At 43.1% G+C, this 24,017-nt stretch overlaps 1 protein-coding gene across 1 annotated transcript; it reads right to left on the bottom strand.

Annotated features, from left to right (window-relative positions):
* Positions 1-1,417: 1,417 nt before the first annotated feature.
* On the bottom strand, positions 1,418-18,165 carry UNC5CL (unc-5 family C-terminal like). The gene is made up of 8 exons (XM_036765738.1): positions 17,772-18,165; positions 16,764-17,064; positions 9,422-9,684; positions 8,211-8,312; positions 7,830-7,900; positions 5,969-6,069; positions 5,666-5,779; positions 1,418-1,655 (listed from the first exon to the last, which is right to left on the bottom strand). The coding sequence occupies exons 1-8, from the start codon at positions 18,163-18,165 to the stop codon at positions 1,418-1,420; spliced, it is 1,584 nt and encodes a 527-aa protein (XP_036621633.1).
* Positions 18,166-24,017: the final 5,852 nt, after the last annotated feature.

The following is a 24,017-nucleotide window of genomic DNA, read 5'->3' as shown; positions in this document are numbered from 1 at the left end:
CTAGATCAGATTCATTCCACAGCCAGAGACATATCTTCTTATCCTACCCCTTTCTCTTAAACCTTCTAAGCCAGTTTAGAGGTGTGATTGAAATATCTACCCACACTTCGATTTTTAAAAATAGCCTTTGAGGAACCTTGATACACAAATGCTGTCTGCTGGGAATTTTAGAGAGATAGAGAAATTGAGACAGAGAGATAGGCACAGATAAGAAAGGAGAAACCCAAAGGGAACAGCTCTAAATCCATAATGCAGTGATAAGTGGATTAGATACCATGACCTTAAACTTCCCTTCCATTTTTATCATTCTGATCAAGAGGTACAGAGATTGAAAGCTATGGAAAAGACCGAATAGAAATAGCTGGGCAGGCAGGTGAGGTCTGGCCTCTGGATCTTCTCCTGCCTCCCCTCCCTTCACCTTCACTATCAGGGTGGTCCTCTCACACCAACCCAAACATGTCACACTCAATCCTGCCCCCATACCTTTGGCCATGTTCTTCTGACTTGACTAGAATTTCCTCTGCTCTTCTCTGTCCATGTTCTGATCCTACCCCAGCCCTTTTCAAGGCCTGGCTCAAATTCTACCTCCTCCACAAAGCCTTCATGGACCACTTCATTCCCACACCAACTAGTCCTCTAAATTCAGTGTTAATTGTCTGCACCTGTAGTGTTTGCTGTGGTTTCGATCCTGTTGGTCTCACCACCTCAACCAGAATCATGAGTTCCAGAAGGACAGAGGTTCAATTTTCTGTTTTTATTATGTTCTCCCACAGTGCCTGGCACAATGTTGGATAGATATTAAATGTGAAAAAATGCTATTGATTTCAGTCCTCTCGATAGACCAATCCCTGGATAAGTTCCATAAACTCTCCGGATCTCAGTTTCTTCATGTGTAAAATGAGGGAGTAGGGTGAGGGGACCTCTAGGTTGCCTTCCACCCCTAATAGTCCAGAGACTGAGGCATGGAGGATTTCAGCCAGACTTCTGTTGTCTGCACCCTGCTGTTGATAAGGAGATAAAGTCTGCAGAGGAGAATTTGGCCAAGCCTGAAAGATCTTCATACCCCAGTTGTTGTTGCTTTCCTCCAATCCTTCCTCAATTTTGGTGGTTATCCATCCACAGATAATGGAAATATAAGGTGAGGGGTGGGTTGCAAAGAAAGTAACTTTCCCTGGCCCCACTTTGCAATCCCTGCTGAGTTCAGAGGGCAGTCAGTGAGTTACTAAGAAAGGGCTAGTACCTCCTGCCAAAGGTGTACTGGTGCTAGCCCCAGGACCAACCTGTTGGTGGTAAATGTCTCACATGATGCCCAAAGGAAAAAGTGCCCATGTCTCTAACCTAAACCTAACCAGAGCCCCTTCCCAAGCCTTGCCCAGCCCTGCTAGCCTAGGGAAGGCGGTGTAGAAATTGCCTCAGCTCAAAGTTTTACATCTAGTTCCAGGCCTTCATCAAACCTGGTTTTGTGGGTAATGACTGGAGTGCCTGATGGTGTCGAAAGTTGGCCCTGCTTGCTGTTAATGTAGGCTTGGACGGCCGAAGCGCAGTCCAGTCTCTCCATGGACGTCATGAGGTAGCGAAGCTCCTGGAGGCTCCCATTCTGCTCCTCAAACAGCTCCAGGACAGCAGCAGCTGGACTTTGCTGGCAGGACAGGAACCTGCAGGGAAGGGAGTGGGGAGGGAGAGGGAGGAACAAAAGTCAGCGGATTCCAGGAGAGGTTTCAAATCTTAAACCCAGTCCCTTGTTCTTCCTCCATTTATACCCTCTCAGAGCAGTGACTGCCTCCCAGCTTAACTCTATGCAATACTACCTCTGACACTAGCTGTGTAATCCTGGGCAAGTCATTTAGCCTCTCAAGGCCTCAGTTTCCCTGTCTATAGAATGAGGGATTTTTACTAGGTGGTCTGTGAAGTTCTTTCTGGCTCTCAATTAATAAGCCTATGACATAACTTCCAAATATGGGAGGGCTGGATTCAGAATCCAGAAGAGCTGGGTTTGAGTCACACCCTTGACTCTTACTAGCTGTGTGTGACCCTGAACAATTCTTACTGTGAGTCTGTTTCCTCTTCTGTGAAATAATAACATCTCACAGAATTGTTCAGAGGCTCAAATGAGATGATGTATGTAAAGTGCTTTGTAAAATTAAAAAGAATATGTACCTATGGGTCAGCTTTTTTTTATTATTGTCATCTCATTCAATAAGCATTAATTAACTACCTGTTTGCCAGGTTCTATGCTAGGTATGAGAATTCAAAATAATATATACGTATGTGTGTATGTATAGAGAGGTGTAGATAGATAGATAGAAATAAAACAGTCCCTGACTTCAAGGAACTTAGATTCATCATTATAGGTCATCATTATCTGTGTGTGTATATAAAATATATATGTATGTATGTGTGTGTGCTATGTTTGAGAATTCAAAGATTATACATATGTACATATATGTACAGAGAGAGATATGTAGATGGATAGATAAAGATAAATATATATACATAATACATACATATGTGTATATTATGTGTATATGTGTATGTATGTATATAAAATAGTCTCTAACTTCAAGGAACTTAGATTCATCCTTACAGGTCATCATTATCTGTGTATGTGTATAAAATTTGTATGTGTGTGTGTGTGTGTGTGTGTGTGTGTGTGTGCTGGGTTTGAGGATTCAAAGATTATATATATGTATAGTTAGATTTGTCATTATAAGACATCATTATCTCCAGCTGTGTGTATAAAATATATGTGTATGTATGTGTGTGTGTATATGTGTGTGCTAGGTTTGAGAATTCAAAGACTATACATATGTACATATATGTGTATGTAGAGAGATATGTAGATGGATGGATATAGATAGATACATATATAAATACATATATGTACATATGTGCTTATTTGTGTATATATGTGTATGTATGTATATATGTATGTATGTATATAAAATAGTCTCTAACTTCAAGGAACTTAGATTCATCCTTACAGGTCATCATTATCTGTGTATGTGTATAAAATTTGTATGTGTGTGTGTGTGTGTGTGTGTGTGTGTGCTGGGTTTGAGGATTCAAAGATTATATATATGTATAGTTAGATTTGTCATTATAAGACATCATTATCTCCAGCTGTGTGTATAAAATATATGTGTATGTATGTGTGTGTGTATATGTGTGTGCTAGGTTTGAGAATTCAAAGACTATACATATGTACATATATGTGTATGTAGAGAGATATGTAGATGGATGGATATAGATAGATACATATATAAATACATATATGTACATATGTGCTTATTTGTGTATGTATGTATATATGTATGTATGTATATAAAATAGTCTCTGACTTCAAGGAACTTAGATTCGTCATTACAGGACATCATAATCTCTGGCTGTGTGTATAAAATATATGTGTATGTATATGTGTGTGCTAGGTTTGAGGATTCAAAGATTATACATATGTACATATATATAGAGAGATATGTATATGGATGGATAGGAATAGATAGATACATATATACATATATATGTGTGTATACGTATATATGTGTGTGTATGTATGTATATATGTATGTATGTATATAAAATAGTCTCTGACTTCAAGAAACTTAGATTTGTCATCATCATTATCTGTCACATAAGCCCCCAATCCTAACATTTCATCCTTTGAGCTAGTGTCATAGACTGGAAGGAACTCTAGACTGGCAATCAGAAGAACTGGGACCTAGACAACAGTCTGCCACCGAGTAGCTGTGTGACTTTGGACAAGTAACATCCCTTCTCTGGTCTTTATTTTCCCTCAGTTTCCTCATCTGTAAAGTGAAGGCTATTTCCTAGAATGCCTCTAAATTGCCCTCTAGTTCTAAAATGCAATGATTATATTAAATGTAACAATAGTAATATCTAACATTTATATAGCACTTAGCAATACATTTTATGAATGTTATCTATTTGCCCCTCGTGATAAATGTGAGAGGTAGGTGCTATTATCATCCTCATTTTACAGAAGAGAAAACAGAGGGATGGCAAGGTTATGTGATTTGAATCAAGCAGTTAGGGTCAGAGGCTAGATTTGGATTCAGATCTTCCTCAGTCTAAGCCTAGCAGAGTTTTAGTCACTGGCCACCTGTCTCTCGTATCGACATCTTCTCCATTCCCACTGCCACAACATTGGTCCATATCGTCATCACCTCAGATGGTCACAGGTTTAGAACTGAAAGGGACCAGAAAAATTCATCTAAACCAGTCACTTCATTTTATAGATGAAGAAACTGGGCACCAGAGAGGGGGAGTGACTTCTCCAAAGTCACACAGATAATATCAGGGGTATTATAATGGTTTCCCTGTATTTGAGTTTTCTCTCCCTCAATTCCTCCAAAAGAATCATCAGATAGACTATTAAAAGTCATCTTTTTAGAAAGACAGCTACTTCTTTAAAAAAAAATTTATTATGTCATTCTCCTGCTCAAAGTCCTCAATGGTTCCCTATTTGACTACAAAATCAAGTCTTTTGTCTGGAGTTCAATAACATTTGTGACCCCCAATTGTGCCTTAATGCTCTTTTGTTTGTTTTCTAGAACTCTTCAGAATGAAGATGTTCCCTCTAGTCAGGCAGGTCTCATCATTGTCCTTACTTCTGTCAGGCTCATTCCTGCTTCAATGCTTATCTGACGTGAGGTGGTGGCTGGACCAATGGACTTAGGGTCAGTATTTGAAGCCAGGTCTCGCCTACCTCAAGCACTTACTAGCTTGGCTGCCATGTACAAGTCACTTAATCTTTAAGAGCCTCAGTTTCCCACCTGTAAAATGGGCAACATAATACCTACAGCACCTACATTACAGGGCTAGTGTAAGGATGTCTTGAGATAACTATGTAAGGCTTACGAAGAGCTTTCACAAGGACGACGTACATGTTATCACCCATGTTCAAGACCACATTCAAACTCAAGCCTTCCTTCTCCATGAAGCTCTCTCTGAGCACTCGAGCTCACAATGTCCTGTTGCCTCTTTGGTCTCCCAGCGTGATTATAAGTAGTCCCTTGTGATTCAGCACTTGACTCTTCTCTGTGTATTTGTTACAGAACCAAGAAAGATCAGAGTTGGAAGAGATGCTTCAGGGGCCATGTCATCCAGCCCTGACCATGGATCCCTTAAATGTGGTTTCTTGCTCATAATCCTAGAAAAGAAATGCCTGCAACTTGGACCTGGGACTCAGTTGTGTCCCCAAATTGACTGTAAGTTCCCAGAGGACAGTGCCTGTATTTTCTATTTGTGTTTTCAAAGATTCATAGATTGAGAGCTGAAAGGAACCTCCGAGGCCAAACAACCTCAAACTCTCATTTTATAGTTGAGGACATTGAGACCCAAGGAGGTTAAGTGATTTGCCCAAGGGCTCATGTGCAAGGTGGCATTTTAATCCAGATTCTCTTACTCCAGAGCCATTGAACACATTGGCCCAAGGATGAATGTATTAGATGCCCAGTACAGTTTTTGTGATTAGGTAATTGATTTGCCCTTTGGCTGGGTAAGGAGTAGATAGCAGGAAGGAGGAAACACCAATGACCAATCCCGCCTCCAGGTGATATGCCTAGACTCAAAAATGTGTTCCAGCCAGCTCCAGTTACCTCCTCATTTTCATTCCTAGATAAAGCTGCTTCCACAGCCTTCATTATACCTGATCTTCATGCCACACAGTCCTAGAAGGGATGCCAGCTTGCGCCAGTCATTGCCTGTGATACTGCTTGGCTCCAAAAGCATCTGCAATTGCTCAAAGAGCTCCGGAGGCAGCCTGAGGGAAAAAACATTAAGTGGTTGGGAGGTAGGGAATGGAAGGGAATCCTAGATCAAGTTGTTGGCTCCTCCTCCATAATTAGCATAGCACCTCTCCCCATCACTCCTAGGGAAGCTATAGGGGCTAAGATGAGACAGGAACCCCAAATTGGCATCTTAGATATTTCCCACCAATCTCCTGCCTCACCTGTTACATGGGGTAGGTCGAGAGACTGGAGGTGGCACTGCCCAGCTTTCTTCCTCTGATGCCTGGAACCTTAGGATTTCCATGTACTTGGTCTCCAAGCCCTGAGTCAGGACAGTGGTAGAAAACATGGGGAAACAGAAAACAGAGCTTAAAAATCCTGACAAGGAACCGTCTGAGGAGAGGATTCTGGGAAGGAACCAGCACACACCCAGTGAGTGCACAAGCCATGGGGCATGGTGGCTGTGGGTACTTATAGGAGGACAGAATTCTTGGTTTCAGTTCCAAGCCAGAGAGCAGTACCAAAGGAGGATCTGAAGCCAGAGTCACCTAGGACTAGAGGTGATTACAAAAAAAAAAATAAGCTGCTACAAATGAAAAAAAAGAGCAGGCAAAGGAGAAGGAATCTAACCATAGATAGTTACTATGAGAATAGAGAAGACTGGGGTTCATCTTCAAAGGAGAATACTGAAGCAAAAAAAGCTTCTCTTACCCCAAAGAATAACATCAAATGGTCACCTGTCCAAAAAGAATTCATAGAAGAACTTTAAAAAGACTTTAAAAACTAAATGAGAGAGATTCAGAAAAAAATCTAAAAAAAAAGAAGACTTCCACCCCCCCCCCCCCCCCGTCCACCCAAAAAGAAGATTATGAAAAGAAAGTTAACCAAGTGGAAAAGGAGATCCATAATCTTAAGGAAGAAAAGGTTTCCTTAGAAATCTGAATTGGGCAAGGGGAAGCCAGTGAAGTTATAAGAGACCAAGAAATAATAAATTTAAATATAAAAAATGAAAAAATAAGAGAATGTGAAATATCTTATAAGAAAAACAACTTATCTGGAGAACAGATCAAGAAGAGAAAATATAAAAAAATAGGAACTTCATGAAGCTAGACACTTATGGAATTTCCATGTTCATCCTTCCCCTTTCCCAGGCCTGGTGCCACTATGCCAAAAGAGGCAAGCAGCCCAAAACCTCTTCCCCTGTGCTCTCTTTTTCCTAGGAAAGTAGAGGATACTTAGCAGAGGAGAATTCTCTGTGAATCAGCATGCTCTCGAGTTTGTTCATTGCCCCTGTAAGAGGTGAGAGGCAAAGACTGGTTCATACACTTCCAGATACCAAGGAAAAAATCAAGTGGGAGCCAGTGAATGTCAGCCTGAGGGAAGAGAAGGGAACTCAAACTCCTTTACCACCCACCCACACCCACACCCACACCCACACACACACACACACACACACACACACACCCCTCCATTCCCTTCCTCAAGGTTTTAGGGTGAACTCTTAGAGGAATCCCTTCCATCTTTGCCTCCTTTCCCCTGATAATTCTTAATCCCCACTCAGATCCAGATTAAACTCCCGGCTGAGGTCCTAGGTTATGTTAAAATGTAGACTCCTACCATTATACCTGATGGACGTAGAGGCCCCTCAAAACGTGAGGCCCTAAACTACAGCTTGTTTAGTTTGGCCTAAAATCTGGCCTTGCTCCCACTGATCTCCTATCTTCTGTTGAAATCCCACTCAGTGTTTCTAATACCTACTACCAGTGTGTCTCCCCAATCTCTTCATGCTCTTCATTCTGAAGACGAGTGACACCTCCTCCTTGACCTAAAAAGCCCACCTGGAAAGAAAGTATAATCCTGCCCTTGGGATGGGTATGGCTTGGTGGGGGTAATTAAATGTTTTCTAAACTCTCTTGCTGGTCTTCAGGGCTTGTGGAAAAGAAATCATTAAAGGACTCCAGCTCCATTTGTTTAATTATGTTAACAAAACATATATCCTCTGCTCTCTATTTCCCCAAATTTCTTAGTCCCATAGGTTTCCCATCTCCTTTTCCCAGAAAACACTATTTCCTTGGTACTCACATTCTGAAAGGTGTGCATAGTGACAATAATCTCATTGGGCAGTGCCGAGTTATCTTCATCCTCATTGGTTCCTAAGGGAACAGAGGAAGCAACAGGTGAGGAAATGGATGGGGGCCAAAATGCATGAATGAGGAGGACAGTGGAAGACCCTCCCTTCCTTACCCTCCCTACCCTCCTCTAGTCTTGCATTCCAGCTCCTAGGAGGACCAGGCTTTGAAGGGTTTCTTCCAGGACCCGGGGACTAGAGAATCTGTGGGCCTGTCTATTTTTCTGCCTTACAAAGTCTCTGCTGGTGCAATTGGGACTCAGGGACTTTGGGACCCTTTCACTGCTACTGGATATGATGAAGAAGGGAAAGGAATGAGCTTTTAGGTTGGTTACCTGCTTTTTTCTTGAAGCAAAAGGAGCGGAAGGGGCACTTTCCATGCCAAATGTGGAGGTAGGGTACAATCTGGCAACTGCTGTCATCCACATTTTCCCAGCCTGGGTTTGGGGGATGCAGAGGAGAGCAGGTCACTCTGTGGGGAAGGGGTGAGATGGGAAGGAGGGTATGTGTGCCTATATGCATACACACCCACTCCCACACCCACAAGTACACACACACACACACACACACACACACACACACACACACACACACGAATATCCCTCAACTACTATATAGCTCCTTTAATCCATTCATGAGAAAAGAAAAAAAGACCAGGGATTCCTAGGTCTTAACACCAACCCCATCCTTGGTTTGGAAAAGCATAGCTGGGGGGAAGGGGGGGAGAAGGAGAGAGAGGGGAAGGAGGGAGGGATGGAGGGAGAGAGAGGGGGGGGGGAGGGAGGGAAAGACAGAGAGAGAGAAAGAAAGAGAGAGAGAGAGAGAGAGAGAGAGAGAGAGAGAGAGAGAGAGAGAGAGACACATACAGAATCAGTTAACCCCTATATCCTTCTTTTCAAACTTGTCCTTCCAAGTTCTCTTTCAACAAAGTCAGGAGAGACAATGAAGGGGGACAGGGGCAGGAAGAAATAGGCAAAATTTGGTGGCAAATAAGAAGAAAGGTTGGTTGGCCCTTTATGAAGCCGCTATCTTCTAAGAATCAGAAAAATATCCTAGAAACGAAGAACATGAGGTTTCCCATCAGGGGGATTTTCATGCCCCAAGATTAGATTTCCTTATAACAAATCTCTTTATCCCAGAAGGCAACATATGCTCATCTCTCTCCTGGTCTCTTCACTCTCCTCCAGTGTCTACCCCTTTATCTCCACGGTCCCATCATGTATCAGTCTCCCTACTATCACCCCACACTTAGTATCTGCAATACCCTCAAAGGATCACAGAATTAAAAAGTTCTATAATAATATAGCATGATAATCTTAATGATAATCTAATCCAATCCCTTCTTTTTATAGAGGGAACCTGAAAAATGTAAACTGACTTGCCCAAGGTCACAGTGGTGCTAAGTAGCAGAGTCAGTATTAGAACCCTGGGCCCTTGTCTCTGAATCTAGAATACTTTATACTGTATCAGGGCTGCCTCTCTCGCTGGCTTCCTCTGTCTGTGTCCGGCTTCACATTACTGCCCTCTTCTTTCTGTGTCACTTTACCTTCAGAGATGTACTTGAGCTTCAGATACTGGTCCCCTCGGGTCCCCATGAAGTCAAAGAGTTGGCAGGGCCCACGGAGGCGCCCTCCATAGGGCTCCTCATTAGTCATTGCCCACTGCAGGGCACAGGGTGTGTTGTTGAGGAAGTAGACACGCAGCTGCAGGTGTGACTGTCCTGGTACCAGGGCTGAGCAGAATACAGCTATCTGCAACCACTTTCGGGCATCATATGCATTGGGAGCCTCCAGCACGCAGGTATAGAGACTAAAGAGGTAAGGGAAAAGATGGGCACAACTATGTTGTTTGGATAGCAGAGGCCACAGGAAGGGGGATGAGGAAGAGTGTTGGGGGCAAGTGAGGCAGTGGGCATCTGTGACAATGGATACTGGCAAAAGAACACAGGCGGGAGGTGGCATATCTCCAATCCAGATTCAGCTGGTGAAAGAGACAAGGAGATTGATGGAATTGTTTCTGGATTTGTAGTAGAGGAACATGGGTTTGAGGTGCCCCATTGGCCACTAAATTGGTCATGTGACTTTGGAAAGAAATTCAACCTCAGTTTCCTCTTCTGCGAAATGATGGGGCTAGACTAAATGAACTGTCTCTAAGGTCATTTCCAGATCTAGCATTGTGTGCTATGGCTAAGAAGGTTGGGGAAGAATGGGAAGGAGGAAGTGGCCTTGAGGAGACTAAGGAGGAAGGAGTGTCAGGAGGGACAGTGCTGGAAAGGAGTGACTCATGAAAAGCTGGAAGTCCATTCATCCATACGGGGCAAGGAGGGGCACGTATGCTCGGCTGGTTCCTCCAGTGAGGTGGAGAACAACACCACTATGTCACTGAGAAAGAGGAAGAGAAGTAGGAACCAGAGAGAGAATAAGGCAGGCGAAAGGGATGAGGAGGTAGACACTTCTGGACAGAAGGATTAGAAACAGGGCGGAAGACAGTTCCAGGAAAATGGACAGATAAGGGTAAGAGATGGGGGGTGGGGGAGCACACAGGGAGTGATTGTGGACATAAATAGGCAAGAGCTGAATACGTTTGTCTATTTGATAATTATAATCAACTAAAATCAACATTGCTTTAAGGAATCAACACTGAATTATGAGTTATTTTGTATAACCACAATAGTTCATTATGTTAACACAGCAAGTAAGTCACCAGAGAGTGTGATATGGCAGCATCGAGCTTAGAGTCAGGAAACACCTGGGTTCTAATCCTAATTCTGATACTTAACTAACTGTTGTGACTACAAACAACTTATTCAACCTCCCTGAGCTTCAGTTTCCTTATCAGTAAAATGGGGATAATACCTATAGCATTCACCTCACAGGGCTATTTGAGAACCATATGTGATAATGGGTGTTCTAATGGGCTTTGCAGAACCTTAGAGCACAATATATGATGTGCCAATTATATTTGTTAATAATAACCATAAGCACATATACATACTTTATTACATGTAATAGATGCACATATATTACATATTTATATATTATATACAGGGACAAATTATATATTCTTCTTCTTGTCCTTCATTCTCAAAGAGCACCAAAATGCCATCACTGTGTTAGGGTCAAGGTACATTGTGTCTGACTGTGGCTGATCAGACCAATAAGACATCAAAAGGCTCCACAATAGGTCAGGCACAAATAGTCCATATGAACATTTGGACCAGAGATGTCTCTAAATTTGTACATCTCATGTTTCATTTGAGCTACTGCAATTTTGCTTTGCTCATAGAGCACAGCACCTTCTTTGCTGCAACCAAGCCATGCTGGGCGGTCCTATGTCTTACAATTGATTCCAAAGTTCTTCAGAGAGACCTTAAGAGTGTTCTTGTATTGCTTCTTCTGACTCCTATGTGGGTGTGTGAGTTCTCCATAAAAGTCTTTTAGACAACATGCTTTTGGCATTCAAACAACATGGCCAATCTATCTGCAGACCTTCAGTTTGGGAGGCAGCCTCCCACCTCTTCTCTCTCACTTTCCTTCAGAGCCTCCCAAGTGCTGAGCTTGTTCTAGCAATGCATGTGTCAACCTTATCATCCATGTCTACATCTCTGGAAAGTATACTGGCTGCCAAGGTAAGTGAATTTATCCAGAGTATTCAGAATTTCTCCATTTGCTGTTACAGATGGTTCCACATATGAATGGTGTGGTGCTGGTGTGGTGGTGGAGAACCTCTGTTTTCTTGGTGTTAATTGTTAGGCCAAAATTAACAAAAGCAACAGAGAATCAATCCGTACTTTGTTGCACCTCGACTCAAAGACTGACTGCATTGAGTGCACAAGTGTGTTGGTAACCAAAAATGGGCTCCTTAGCACTTAGTTCAACAAGTGCCCTTGAATAGTTTGGCTTTTGTTCCCTTTGAGTAGTTCATTGAGCCTTACTAGGTGCTAAGCCCCAGGCCCAAACCCCTATTAGGTATAAAACCTTAGTGGGTGTGGATTGGCAACTAAGGTGGGGCCCAAGGTGGGGCTAACTCCAGGGAGGGCCTAGTTTCCATGTCTGGGAGAGCAGAGGCTTTTAGACCACGTGGGTTTAAGTCCTCTTCTTTGTGACGATTCTAGGTCACTGTGGGTGAGTCGAATGCGTGACTCACCCCTGATGCTGAAAAAGATATAAAAACCAGGGGTTGGCTGTTTGTTTTTTGGAGCTCCTCCTTACAGCAGTGGTGGAGCGTGACTCTGGGTCAGCCCTTGTTCTGAGCTCCCGGGCTGAACCTAGATGTTGGTAACTATGAATCTGTATTGGGTTTGTCTGTTGATGTTTATAATTTGTTTGTATGTTGCTCTGAAGTTCAAGGTGCTGGCCTTCTCCCCTGAACTAAGTGAATGATATTTGTATGCTGAATTAAAGTGAGCTTGTCAACCCCTTCACCTTGCTTTCCTTAGTTAAGCAGATCAAAAGAACCTGTGCTGTTGGCAGCTTTTTGGGTGCTAGCTGTGGGTGGATCTTATACCCCCACAGAAGCTGCTAGCTGGATTGTTGAAACAATGAGTCATTTGCGAACAAAAAGTCATGTTATCAACTCTCCCTCCACTTTAACCTTGGCTTGTAGTCTTTTCGAGTTAAATAATTTACTATCAATTCACCAGCTGACCTTGATGTCATTTTCATCCTTGTTGAAAGTGTCCAACATCACAGAAAACATCATACTAAAAAGTGTAGGAGCAAGTACACAGCCCTGCCTCCCTCCATTGGTGACTGGGAAAGCATGAGAGCATTGTCCACTATCCAGAACCCAGGCAAGCACACTGTCATGAAACTAATGTATAATACTGATGAACTTCTCCAGGCAATCAAATCTTGCCATGATTTTCTAAAAGCCCCCATGACTGACAGTATCAAAGGCCTTGGGCAGACTGATAAATGTTGTGTACAGGCCTCTTTTCTGCTCCTGACATTGCTCCTGGAGTCGTCCAGCAGCAAACACCATATTAACCATTCCTTGGCCCTTTCTGAACATGACTATCTTCCAAGTGAAGGATTAGCCTATTAAGAAGGACTCTACAAGAATCTTGCCAGCAATGACTGAGACACCCCATCTGTGATTGTCACAGGACAACCTATTTCACTTTACTTTGTAGAGATGGACAACGGAAGTATCCTTGAACTCCTGGGGAATAACCTCCTCTTGCCATATAACCTGGAAAATTTCAGTCAAGTTTTGTATGAGCAATGAGCCTTGTAAATCTCAGCTGGAATAGAATCAGTACCAGGCGCTTTGCCACACAAGAGGAGCTGAATGGAATTCAGAACCTCTTCTTCATTCGGAAATTTGGCTAGAAAGGGGGGGACTGACTTCAACTTGAAGTATATGGTCAATGGCCTCAGCATTGATTAATGACAGTCTGTTGAGAATGTTATGGAAGTGTTCAGCCTATCTCTTCAGGATCATGTCATTATCATTAATTGATGTGGCACAATCAGTACTGAGTAGCTGAGATTATCATGGGTCTTTGATCCACAAATAACATTTATGGCATCATAAATGTACTTTGAATTATTACTATCAGCATAAAACTGAATTTCACCTGCCTTCTTACTGAGCCAAGAATCCTGCAGCTTCACTTGCACTTTACTTTCAATGGAGTTAAATGCTGACTTCTTAGAGCTGGATGAACCATCCTACTGTAAAGCCTGTGGAGTTCTTGTTTTTCATCTAGCATTTTCTGAGTTTCCCCATTTTCATTAAATCAGTCTTGATTTTGCAAATATTCTGGCCCAGATGAATAAATGCAGTGCTGTATACCAAATCTCTGAAAGCTGCCCATTCTTTTTCTACTCCACTGTTGCCAACAGTGTGTTGGCTCAGCTTTCTCTCCAAGTTAGCAACAAACTGTTCACACTCTGAGGAGAGTTCTTATCTGTTGACATTAAGTCTTCTGGTAGTCATCTTGCCTTGGGACTGCTGCTTTTGTTGCATGTGAATGTTTAGCTTCGAGAGGATAAGTCTATGATCAGTCCAGCACTCAGTGCCACATATCACCTTCATTACTCTCACATTTTGTCTGTCTCTTTTCCTCACAATAATATAGTCTATTAAATGCCAATGTTCTCTGTGAGGGTGTATCCAGGAAGTTTTATTATGTTTAGGTAAATGAAAACAGTGTTAGTGACGAGAACATCATGAGATGCACAAGTTTTCAGTAGTAAATGCCCTTTAAGGCCGTTGCTGTTTCTGAATCCATTCTTCCCAAGGACTCCCTGCCATGTCTGATAATCTGTGCCTACCCTGGCATTAAAGCCACCCAGAATTATAAGTTTGTCCTCTTTTGGCACATTCCTGATGCAGACTTCCAGGTTTTCATAAATTTTTTCTTCGACCTTATCAGGGCTCATCATGGTAAGAGCATATTCACTGATGATGGTGGCATGGCACTTTCCTACAAGGTACAATCACATTGTCATGAGCATGTCATTCACTCCTTTTGGGAGGCATACAAGCTTGTTGAATGGATTAGTTTTGAGTGCAAAACCTACACTATCTTCACAGCATTCTCCATCTCTGTGGCCACTCCAGAAAAATGTGTATCCACCTCCAACTTTAGTAAGCCGGCCTTCATTTGCCAGCCTTGTTTCACTCAGGGCTGCTATCTGGATGTGATACCTGCTGGGTTTCTTGCAACACGAGCTGTTCATCTTTAAGGTCAACTGGATTTCACGTTGTCCATAAGTGTGCAGACATTCCCTGTACTGATGGTAAGTGGAATCATCTTCACAAAAGTTTTTGTACTTTTTTATGTGTTTCAACTGCAGGGTGGGATCCCTGCCTGCTACAGCAAGCAGGTCGGGGTTGGATAAAGCAGATAACTTTAGGGCACCTTTTCTAGCCCTTTCCTTATGCCAGGAGAGAAGCAACACAATCATTTTTTAAAAAGGCTGCTCAGATACCCAGGGAGCTGCCAAATCCCACTGATGCTTCAGTCTAGTGAGAAGATGACCCTATGGCCTGGGCTGCCTGCATGCAGGGTTGTGACTACAACTCCCAGTGTATCTGTACCTGCTGCTTCATCACTTCCCTGTCACCACAGGACTTTGAGGTAAATAAAAATGGAAAAATGGTATGAGCGATGTCTTTTGCCTTGTGCATATAAATTGGATTTAAGTGAGGCAGAGAGTTGTCTGCCTCACTGTCTCCTAGAGTCATGGAAATCCAGTGGCAAGACAAAAGCCAAGATGACTGGCAATGGCTCGGAATGCAGTGGATGACCTTGGTGTCTTTGATGTCTAGCCAAGCTCTAAGCATTCCACAGCGCCTGCTTCCACCACCTTCATGGCTATTGGAACAAATTATTCTCATCTGCCCATTCCTCTGGGAGAGGTCTTCACATGCTTAGGGTAGACAGCTCCCTAACTCACCATCAGGTTTGAGGTCTGTCAGTTTCCCCCAACCTGGTTTAGCCCACCTGCAAAAAGTTTACTGGGGTATGACTACTCCGCATGCTACAGCTTCTTGGAGCCACAGGTGAGAGATAGGTGAATCAGGTAGACACCAAAAGTAGAAAGCAGTTCTGAAAAGGGCTTGTAATTCTCAAACCAGAAGTCCTAGTCTTCTGCAAAGACCCTACACCCCATTACAGACTATCTATCATATAATATACCTATATGTTTATCCATAAAGGGGCTATACAAGAATCTATGTATATAATATATACGTAGATTCTCATATGTGCATATCATATATGATTCAGATATATTATATATGATACAGATATAGATTTATCTCTGCATTATATAGTTTATATATGTATATGTGTGTGTGGTGTATGTATGTATATATAGAAAGAGAGGCTATATGAGAATGTCTTGTTAATATGTGTCTGAAAGTTTTCTGAGGAAAATAATTTACCAAGGTATTAAAAAATAAAGAAATTGTAAAATTAACAAACAATAATTATTAATCCCATCCAGAGTGAACATACTATCACTACCACCATTCCCTGCTCCCTTAACATACACACACATACACACAGAGGAAGGGAGGTGAGGGATGGAGGGAGGGTGAGAGAGAGAGAGAGAGAGAGAGAGAGAGAGAGAGAGAGAGAGAGAGAGAGAATTTACCACTTCTCTCTGAGGTTACTGCTAAGAATAAGAAACTATTTATATGTACAAAATGCATGCTCCTGAATGAATGAATGAATGTGTCTCTATGTGTCTGGGTGTGCCTATGGGTACACATTAGGACTGATGTAGCTTCTTACTCCCCCACATGTACTCTTTGATCCAGTGACACTGGCCTCCTGGCTCTCTCTGGCTATCTCCCTTGCCTGGATTGCTCTCCATCCTCAGTTCCACCTGTTGGCTTTTCTGGCTTCCTTTAAGTGTCAACTACAACTCCAATTCCTACAGAAAGCCTTTCCCATCCCCTCTTAATTCTAGTGCCTTCCTTCTCTTAATTAGTTCCTAATTATCCTGTAGATGGCTTGTTTGTGAATATTCGTTTGCTTATTATCTCCTCCATCAAATTGTAAGCTCCTTAAGGGCAAGGACTGTCTTTTGCCTCCTTTTGGATCCCCAGTGCTTAAAGCAGTGCCTGGCACATAGTAGATACTTAACAAATGTTTATTGACTGGTTGATTGATCGCTACTTGCAAATAAATCTTCATAAGTTCAAATTCTGAATCCATCAATAGTTTGTCCTAACCTCTCCCTTCTCTATACTGATATACCAAGTGTCTCAAATGTCTTTCTGTAGTGTTAAGCCTTAATAGCTAAAAATAACACTAAGACTTTTGAAATAATCTATGTTGAGTGACACTGTCCAAATTGTTAGGGGCATAGTTGATTTGAAAAGGGGAGGAAGTAAAAGGAATAGATGGAGCAGATGACCAACCCTACCTGAAGTGGGAGAGGGGGATTCGACACTCATCTCTCGAAGTGTGAGCCCCAGGCTGTCTCAGGGGCTTCCAGATCTTGTTATCAAGCAGAGTAGTATTGCTGGAATAGATATAGGCATGGCTGGAGTTCTGGGCACAGTGCTTGAAAGTCAGAGTGCAGGGTTTCAGGAAAGAGGCTCCGTGGGGGTTGCATGCCACTACTGGGCTTACCAAGGCCTGGGTACTCAACAGTGATGGGGCATCAGACAGATCCCACACCAGGGTCAGGGACACCTGCTCCCGGCGTCCCAGAGCTACTGCCCCTAGGAAAAGGAAAACACAGAGTAGAAGAGTCAGCAATGGCAGAAGTAGAGGGCAAAGCTAAAGGCAGATGGAATCAAGGTGGGGCTCAGTTACACTAGGAGTAAGGCACTGAGGCATCAGCGGTCACACCATCTGAGGGATGCAGGAGAGGGAAGTATATATACATATTGCAGAAGAGGGAGGTGTAGCACATTGAAGCAAAATCAGGAGCTGGGGTCTAGTGAAGGTGGGAGGGAGGGAATAAAGAACAGAGGTAGTAAAAAAGAGATGCAGCATTAAGAGATCAGGTAGCAACAGTAGGAAACCTCTGGTTCATGTGTACACACACACACACACGCACACACACACTAGAGGAGAGGAGGTAATAATTAATAATAATAATAATAAAGTAACTAGCACTTATAGAGAGCTTTAAAGTTTGCAATACTCTTTACAAATTTCTCATTTACAAATCTCATTTTATCCTCACAACAACCCTGGGAGGCAAGTGTCATTGTTATCTTCATTTTAGAGGTGAGGAAACTGAGGCAAGCAGAGGTTAAGTGACTTGCCCAAGGTGACACAGCTATCAATCAACTCACTCCATCCCCAAGGTAGGTGGGAGGTAAGGTGAAAGCCAAGAAGGGAAACCAGGAGAGGGCAGAGAAAGGAGGAGGGAAAAGAATGGGCCAGAGCTAATGTACCAGGGTAGGCATGGGTCCCTTGCCTGGTGGGATGAACAGAGAGATGCCCATGTCCTTGAGCAGTAGACAGCCCCCCTGGTGATCCACCTCACGCCATGCAAACACCAAGAGCTTGTTCATCAGTTGTCGGATCACAGTTCGGCCCTCAGCGGGTGAGTGCAGCTCCTGGTAGAAGTTGGCCATCTCTGTCAGGGTGGCTGGTGGATACTGCCTTGGGGCATCATCCTCTGGCAAGGAGAAGGGCTCAGGGACCGGCTCCTCCATGTCCTGTGGGGCCTCTGAGTTTTGCTGACTGCTTCGGAGGCAGCTCCAACGAAGGCACTGTACCAGCAGAAGTACAATGACCACAGGTACCCCCACCAGCAGCAGGAGCTGGAGGGGTAAGCTTTGCTGGATAAAACTCCCAAGCAAACACATCAGCACAGTTGATCAGTGGCTTCTGGCTCTCCAGCACTCCTGGAAAGGCAAGGAGGTTGACCCAGGCCAAGGGCCTGTTGAGGGAGACAAGGGGTCAGTCCTGGACTCCAAGCAGCAGCATTTTCCCTCAGGCTCTGGGCTCTGTGCCTTTGGAGTAAGGATCATTTCACAGGATCACAGATTTAGACCTAGAGGGACCTTACAGGTGATCTACACCAACACCCTCTTATTGCAGATAAGAAAAATTAAGACCCAGTTAAGCTGACTTTCCCAGGGTCACACAGGTAATGTATATGGCCACTTGATGAATTTCCTTAAAGTATTGTTTCTATTAGGTCCCAATACAACGTTTTGCAAGAACTAGGAATTCTTTGGGAGAAAGGCCGGACAAAGTGTGGTTTCTGATTGTGATGGAATACTGTTGTGTGTAAGTAATGGTGAAAGGGACCATTTCTGAGAAGGCTCGTTTGAAGAGACACAGAGTGAAGCAAGCAAGGCCAGGGAACCAATTTCTCCTATAACAGCAATATTGTGGAGACAAACAATTTGGAAAGACTTAATAACTCAAATCAATACCATGACTAACCATGACTGCAAAAGGCCCACGATGACACAAGCTCCCCACCTCTTGACAGAGAGGTGACTGACTCAGTGCAAAGGGAGATGTATTTCTAGATACGGTCAGTGCAGGAATTTGTTTTGCTAAACTATGCATATTTGTTACAAGAATTTTGTTTCTTTTTTATTGAGGGGGGTAAAGAAGGGAGGGGGGAAATGGGGTTTTGTTCATTTTTTTTAATTAATTTAATTTTTTAAGAATTGAAAAAATAAAGAACTGGATAAAAAAATATTGTTGAGTGACGATCACTTCTCTGCTCAATAGACCACCAATTAAGCCTAAACTTGCGCATGTGACTTTCCACTCCAGCTAACCAGTCTTACCTCCTGCTTTACCCCCATATGCACACTCTGCTCTGGCCAGAACAGATCCCTCACGAGCCCCTCCCCCCCTCCCCCCCCCCCCCCTCCAAACATGCTCACTGCTTTATATGCTGTTTCTCTGCTTTAGCTGGTGCTGAGGCAGCTGGTGGCCAAGTGGATATAGCCCTGGGCCTGGAGTCAGAAAGACCTAAGTTCAAATCTGATGTCAGATGCTTACTCACTGAGTGACGTTGAGTGACACTTCACCTCTGCCTGCCTCAGTTTTCTCAACTGTAAAGTGGAGATAATTACAGCACCTACCTCCCAGGGTTTTTGTAAAGATCGAAATGAGATATTTGTATAGGGCTTAGTCCAGTGCCTGGCGCATATTAGGTGTTTAAAATACTTGTTTCCTTCCTTCTTTGCAATCTGGAGAACTTTCTACACCTCTAATCCCTTTCTACCCTAATCCCTCAGGCACATCCCCCCCATCTTTAAAAGCCCAGTTCAAATCTCAATTTCTCCATGAAGCTCTCCAGGATTACTTCGACCTCCAGTGATCTTTTCCTTCTATGAATTCACGCTACGCATCACTTAGGATTTTGTTCTATATGTGGCTTCTATGTTTGTTCACCTTGTCTCCCCCGCTAGATTGCTAGCTTTTTGTGCCTCTTAATTTCTTTTCCATCTCCCATAGTATGGGAGTACGCTACACCAGACGCTCAATAGTCACTAGGCTAACTGATTGGCAGTGGGCAGAGCAATGCAGAGATACTGGGGAAGGCCTATCCCTCTCAGGATGCCCTCCCTCCTTGTACAGGACAAGGACAAGAGGGAGATATCTCCCTCACTTTGTTTTCTGGCATGGCACAGTCACTGGTACAATAGCTGGGAAACTCAAGACCAGGAATCTGGGGGAGGCTGCCAGGAAGCTCTAACCCTCCCACCCTATCTCACTTTATCAGCCAAGAGCTCTGGGCTCTGCCCTCCCCTCAAACCACACCTTCTCACCCTTTCCAGCAGGCCCCATCTCTGGCCCCACCCAGGCCCAGGTTCCTAGGTCTTCTACCACAACAACCCAACTACTTCCACAGTCCCCTTTCCTCATGGTATTGTGGGGAACATATCTTGTTCTCCACTGCTCAGACCCTCAGCCCTTTAGAAAAATCTTGTATCTAACTCTGAGAGCTGGGAGGGGCAGAACTTTTGTGTTTCTAAAAGAGAAATGCTAAATGCCTCATGAGGACTTCTCTTCATTTTTCTCTAGGGGGACTTTAATGCATCCCTAGTAGTCAGATCCCACCTATCCCTACCTTCCCCCCACTCCCATCCCTCTGGGCACTGGTGATTCAGACAGGAAGAAAGAGTATGGGCAGCAAAAAGGGGAGGGGAACATCTTGGATACTTTTGCCTAGAAATCTAGATCCCTGATGAAGGAACAGCTAAAATCAGGGCTTTCTCTGCATCTTAGGGCCTGAGACCCAGAGAAGAATGCCAAAGGAAAAGGGTGGAAATAGAGGAAAAAAAGAGATTGGGCAGGATTTGGGAGTGGAGAAAAATTTAGTAGAACTGGGGGAGCTGTAGAACTTAAAATATAAAAAATAAAATAAAAAACCCTAGGCAATTCAGAAGGGACCTGAGGCCCTGAGTGGGAGAATACTGGAAGATCTGGGACCTGAGGGGAAAGCTGAAGAGAGCTGAGGTAAAGGGAGATTGATGGCTGACTGGTAAAGAAACAGAGAGGTCTTTGAGGTTGCACTGTACTACAATGGACCCCACTAAGGCACAGATAAGGAGGTTCCCCACTCTTAAGCTCCTCCCTTTGCAAACTGCTGTCTACATTTCTGTGTTTTCTTACACACACACATACACACACACACACACACACACACACACACATACACACACACACCTTGATATCCTTGGGGAAAGGGGCCTGAGGAGGGAGTCAGACCAGGGGAGGGGAATCTATGAAGGCATCAGCCCCACTTCATTTCATTCAAACATTTAGCTCCTACTCTGTTCAGGCCCTGCACGAGGCATTTGAGGGAGGGGCATACAAAGATACGGTACTCTTGCCCAGAGAGCAGCTCACAAAACAGAGAAAATAAGACAAGCACACAATAGCATAGATGAGACTATAACGGGAGTGGGGAGGGGAGCAAGCCTTTATTAAGCTGTTATGTGCCAGGCACTGTGTTAAGTGCTGTACAAATATTATCTCATTTGATCCTCACAGGAATCAGGAAGGTACAATGGAAAGAGCTCTGGATTTGAAGACAGAGGACCTAGGATCTAATCCTGCATATGCCAATCACTACCAGTATGAGTCATTTAACTTCTCCAGGCCTCAGTTCCCTCATTCAGAAAATGAGGAGATTGGACGAGACAGTCTCTAAAGTTCCTTTAAGCTCTATGTGTAAGATCCTATTAAGTGGCACGATGTGCTCTCAGAAGACAGAGGAAGTTTTAACTGGGGGTAAGAGGGATATGAGGGGCATGGATCAGGAAAGATACATGAACAAAGTGACATTTGAGATGGGGCTTGAAGGATGGGTATGATTTCAAGCGGCAGCTGCATCATCTCCCCTTCCCTACTTCTCCTCCCTCAACTCAAATCCCCTTCTGTCAAAGGGTAAGGCAGGAACTCATTCCAGGCATGGGGGGATGGGCAATGCAAAGACATAGAAAAAAGAGATGGAGGGTCTGGAGTAAGAATAAGACTAAAACTAAGAAAAGAATAAGAATAGCTAGTATTTATATAGTTAGTGCTTTAAGGTTTGCAAAGTAAATAGACCCTCCCTACCTCTATTTCATAGAGTCCCTCTCCCACATTAAGATGTAGCTACTGACTTCCCTGGCTTCCCACTTTCTACCAGAAGCCTTTTCTGATTCTCTCCCTTTCTCATGGACAAATGCTGGTTGCTTCTCTTCCAGACTACTTTATACTAAATATGCCAAAAAGTCTTGGGGCAATTTTAAGTTATTAAAGTTTAAAGCTTCACCAAGGTTTTGGAGACATCCAACATTTAACTACTTGGTAAGTATTTGTTAACTTTATATTTACACTATGCACATTCTTGTGTGTACCTGTTGACTCTCCCATTAGAATGTAAGCTTGGGAGGGTGGAGTTAAGGTGGCAAAGTGAGAGCCAGCATTTTTGCCTCTTTCTCCCAACATCACCTTCCCTCCCACCACCCCATTCCCAGCAACCTAGATGCACCAAATCAAATTCTGTTTGGGGAAAGCAAGAAAGAGTCACAATGAGTCATTTTCCCAGCTGAGTGCTGGCTAAGAAGATAGAGAGGTGTTCAGACACCAGGGTGGGGGCTGGCCAGAATGGGGGGGCAATACTGGCAACAGGCCACAGCTGCAGAGGAAGTGTCAACGGCTGTGGCGACAACAGTAGTAAGGAGCGGCTCAGTGTCCAGGTACAAAAGGGGACTGAATTCCTGAGCAAAAAGAGATCCCAGGGGTCCCCTGTACTAGCACTGTGCACAGGGTTGGGTGCCATTTGGAAACTCTGCTCCCCTTTACCCTATTATGGATCATATTCCAGGGTGAGGAGGAGCAGGCCTGATCACAAGGGCCCTATCTGTGTACGAAACAAGGAAGAAGCTCCAGAACCATAGCAATATGGCTTTGAGCCCAAGAAACAGAGCAGGGACTTAGTTCTAACCTTTAGACCTGAACGTAAACTTACAGAGGAATAATCCATGGCAGGAGACCAAAACCAAGGAAGAACCAGCATTTCAATTGAGCTGAACCTAGAAAACCTCTTGGCAGGCTAACTATGATTGAGTTTAGCAGTAGACTATGGAAGCTCAACCACACAAAAACCAACAGACCCAAACTGGGTCAGGAATTTATAAAGCACCGACTTCTCCTTGGATCAGATGATTTTGGAAACATGGAAAACTTACAGGCCCCCAGATGGAGTTGTGAAAACAGCAGCAGAAAATAAAAGACAGAAGTTCAGGCCAGACATTCTGCAAAGGGGTGAGCAGAACCCAACTCTAACATAAAGTCTGAAGCAAGAAACAGATTGGAAAAATGAGCAAACAACAAAAAAAGAACTTAACCATAAAAAGCTAATACTGTGATGGCGGAGCTCAAGACACAAACTCAGAAAATAGTGACTTGAAAACATCTACAATCAAAGTCTTAAAGAACAATACAGATTCCTAGAAGAATTAAAAGATTTTTAAAGAAAAAAAGATTTAAAAAATAAAATAGGAGCAGTAAAAGATAAGTTAGGAAAAGAAATTGAGATCTATACCCAAAAAATTATAAGATTTAACAGCTGGTAAAAGAAGCACCAAAAAACATTGAAGAAAATAACTCCTTAAAAATAAAAATTGGCTAAATAGTAAAAAGAGGTACAAAACCTCAATGAAGAAAATAACTTATTAGTTTATTATTATTAACTTATTAAAAGAATCAAATGGTAGCTAATGATTCCATAAGACACAAAGAAACAATAAAACAAAATCAAAAGACTAAAGAAATAGGATATATGAAATACCTCATAGAAAAAAATAATTGACCTGTTTTTGGAGGTATTTAGGGTTAAGTAACTTTCCCAGGGTCACATAGATAGTGAGTATCTGAGGCTGGATTTGAACTCTGGTACTTCTGACTCCAGGATCAATGTTCTTTCTATTGCACCACCTAGCTTCCCCTATGAGAGATTGCTTAAGAATTGTTAGACATGAAAGCATGATAAAAATAAACCCTATCGAAAAAGGCCATATCAAATATATTTCAAGAAATTACAAAGAAAAATTGCCCAGATATCTTAGAAACAGAAAGCAACGCAGAAATCAAAAGAAACTATTAGTTGCCAACTGAAAAAGATCCCAAAATTAAAACTCACAGGAATATTATAGTGCAAATCCAAAGCTTCCTGGTCAAGGAGAAAATAGTACAA

The sequence above is a fragment of the Trichosurus vulpecula genome, chromosome 7, assembly GCF_011100635.1.
Source record: "Trichosurus vulpecula isolate mTriVul1 chromosome 7, mTriVul1.pri, whole genome shotgun sequence".
NCBI classification, from domain to species: Eukaryota; Metazoa; Chordata; class Mammalia; order Diprotodontia; family Phalangeridae; genus Trichosurus; species Trichosurus vulpecula.
This window is presented reverse-complemented; position numbering and strand designations above follow the sequence as displayed.

Coding starts and splice junctions, on each gene's coding strand:
- UNC5CL (XM_036765738.1), bottom strand. CDS start 18,165: ATGTGTTTGCTTGGGAGTTTTATCCAGCAAAGCTTACCCCTCCAGCTC. Junction 17,065..17,771: donor CTCTCTGTTCATCCCACCAG/GCAAGGGACCCA, acceptor TCCTTTTCCTAG/GGGCAGTAGCTCTGGGACGC. Junction 7,901..8,210: donor TTGCTTCAAGAAAAAAGCAG/GTAACCAACCTA, acceptor CTGTTCCCTTAG/GAACCAATGAGGATGAAGAT.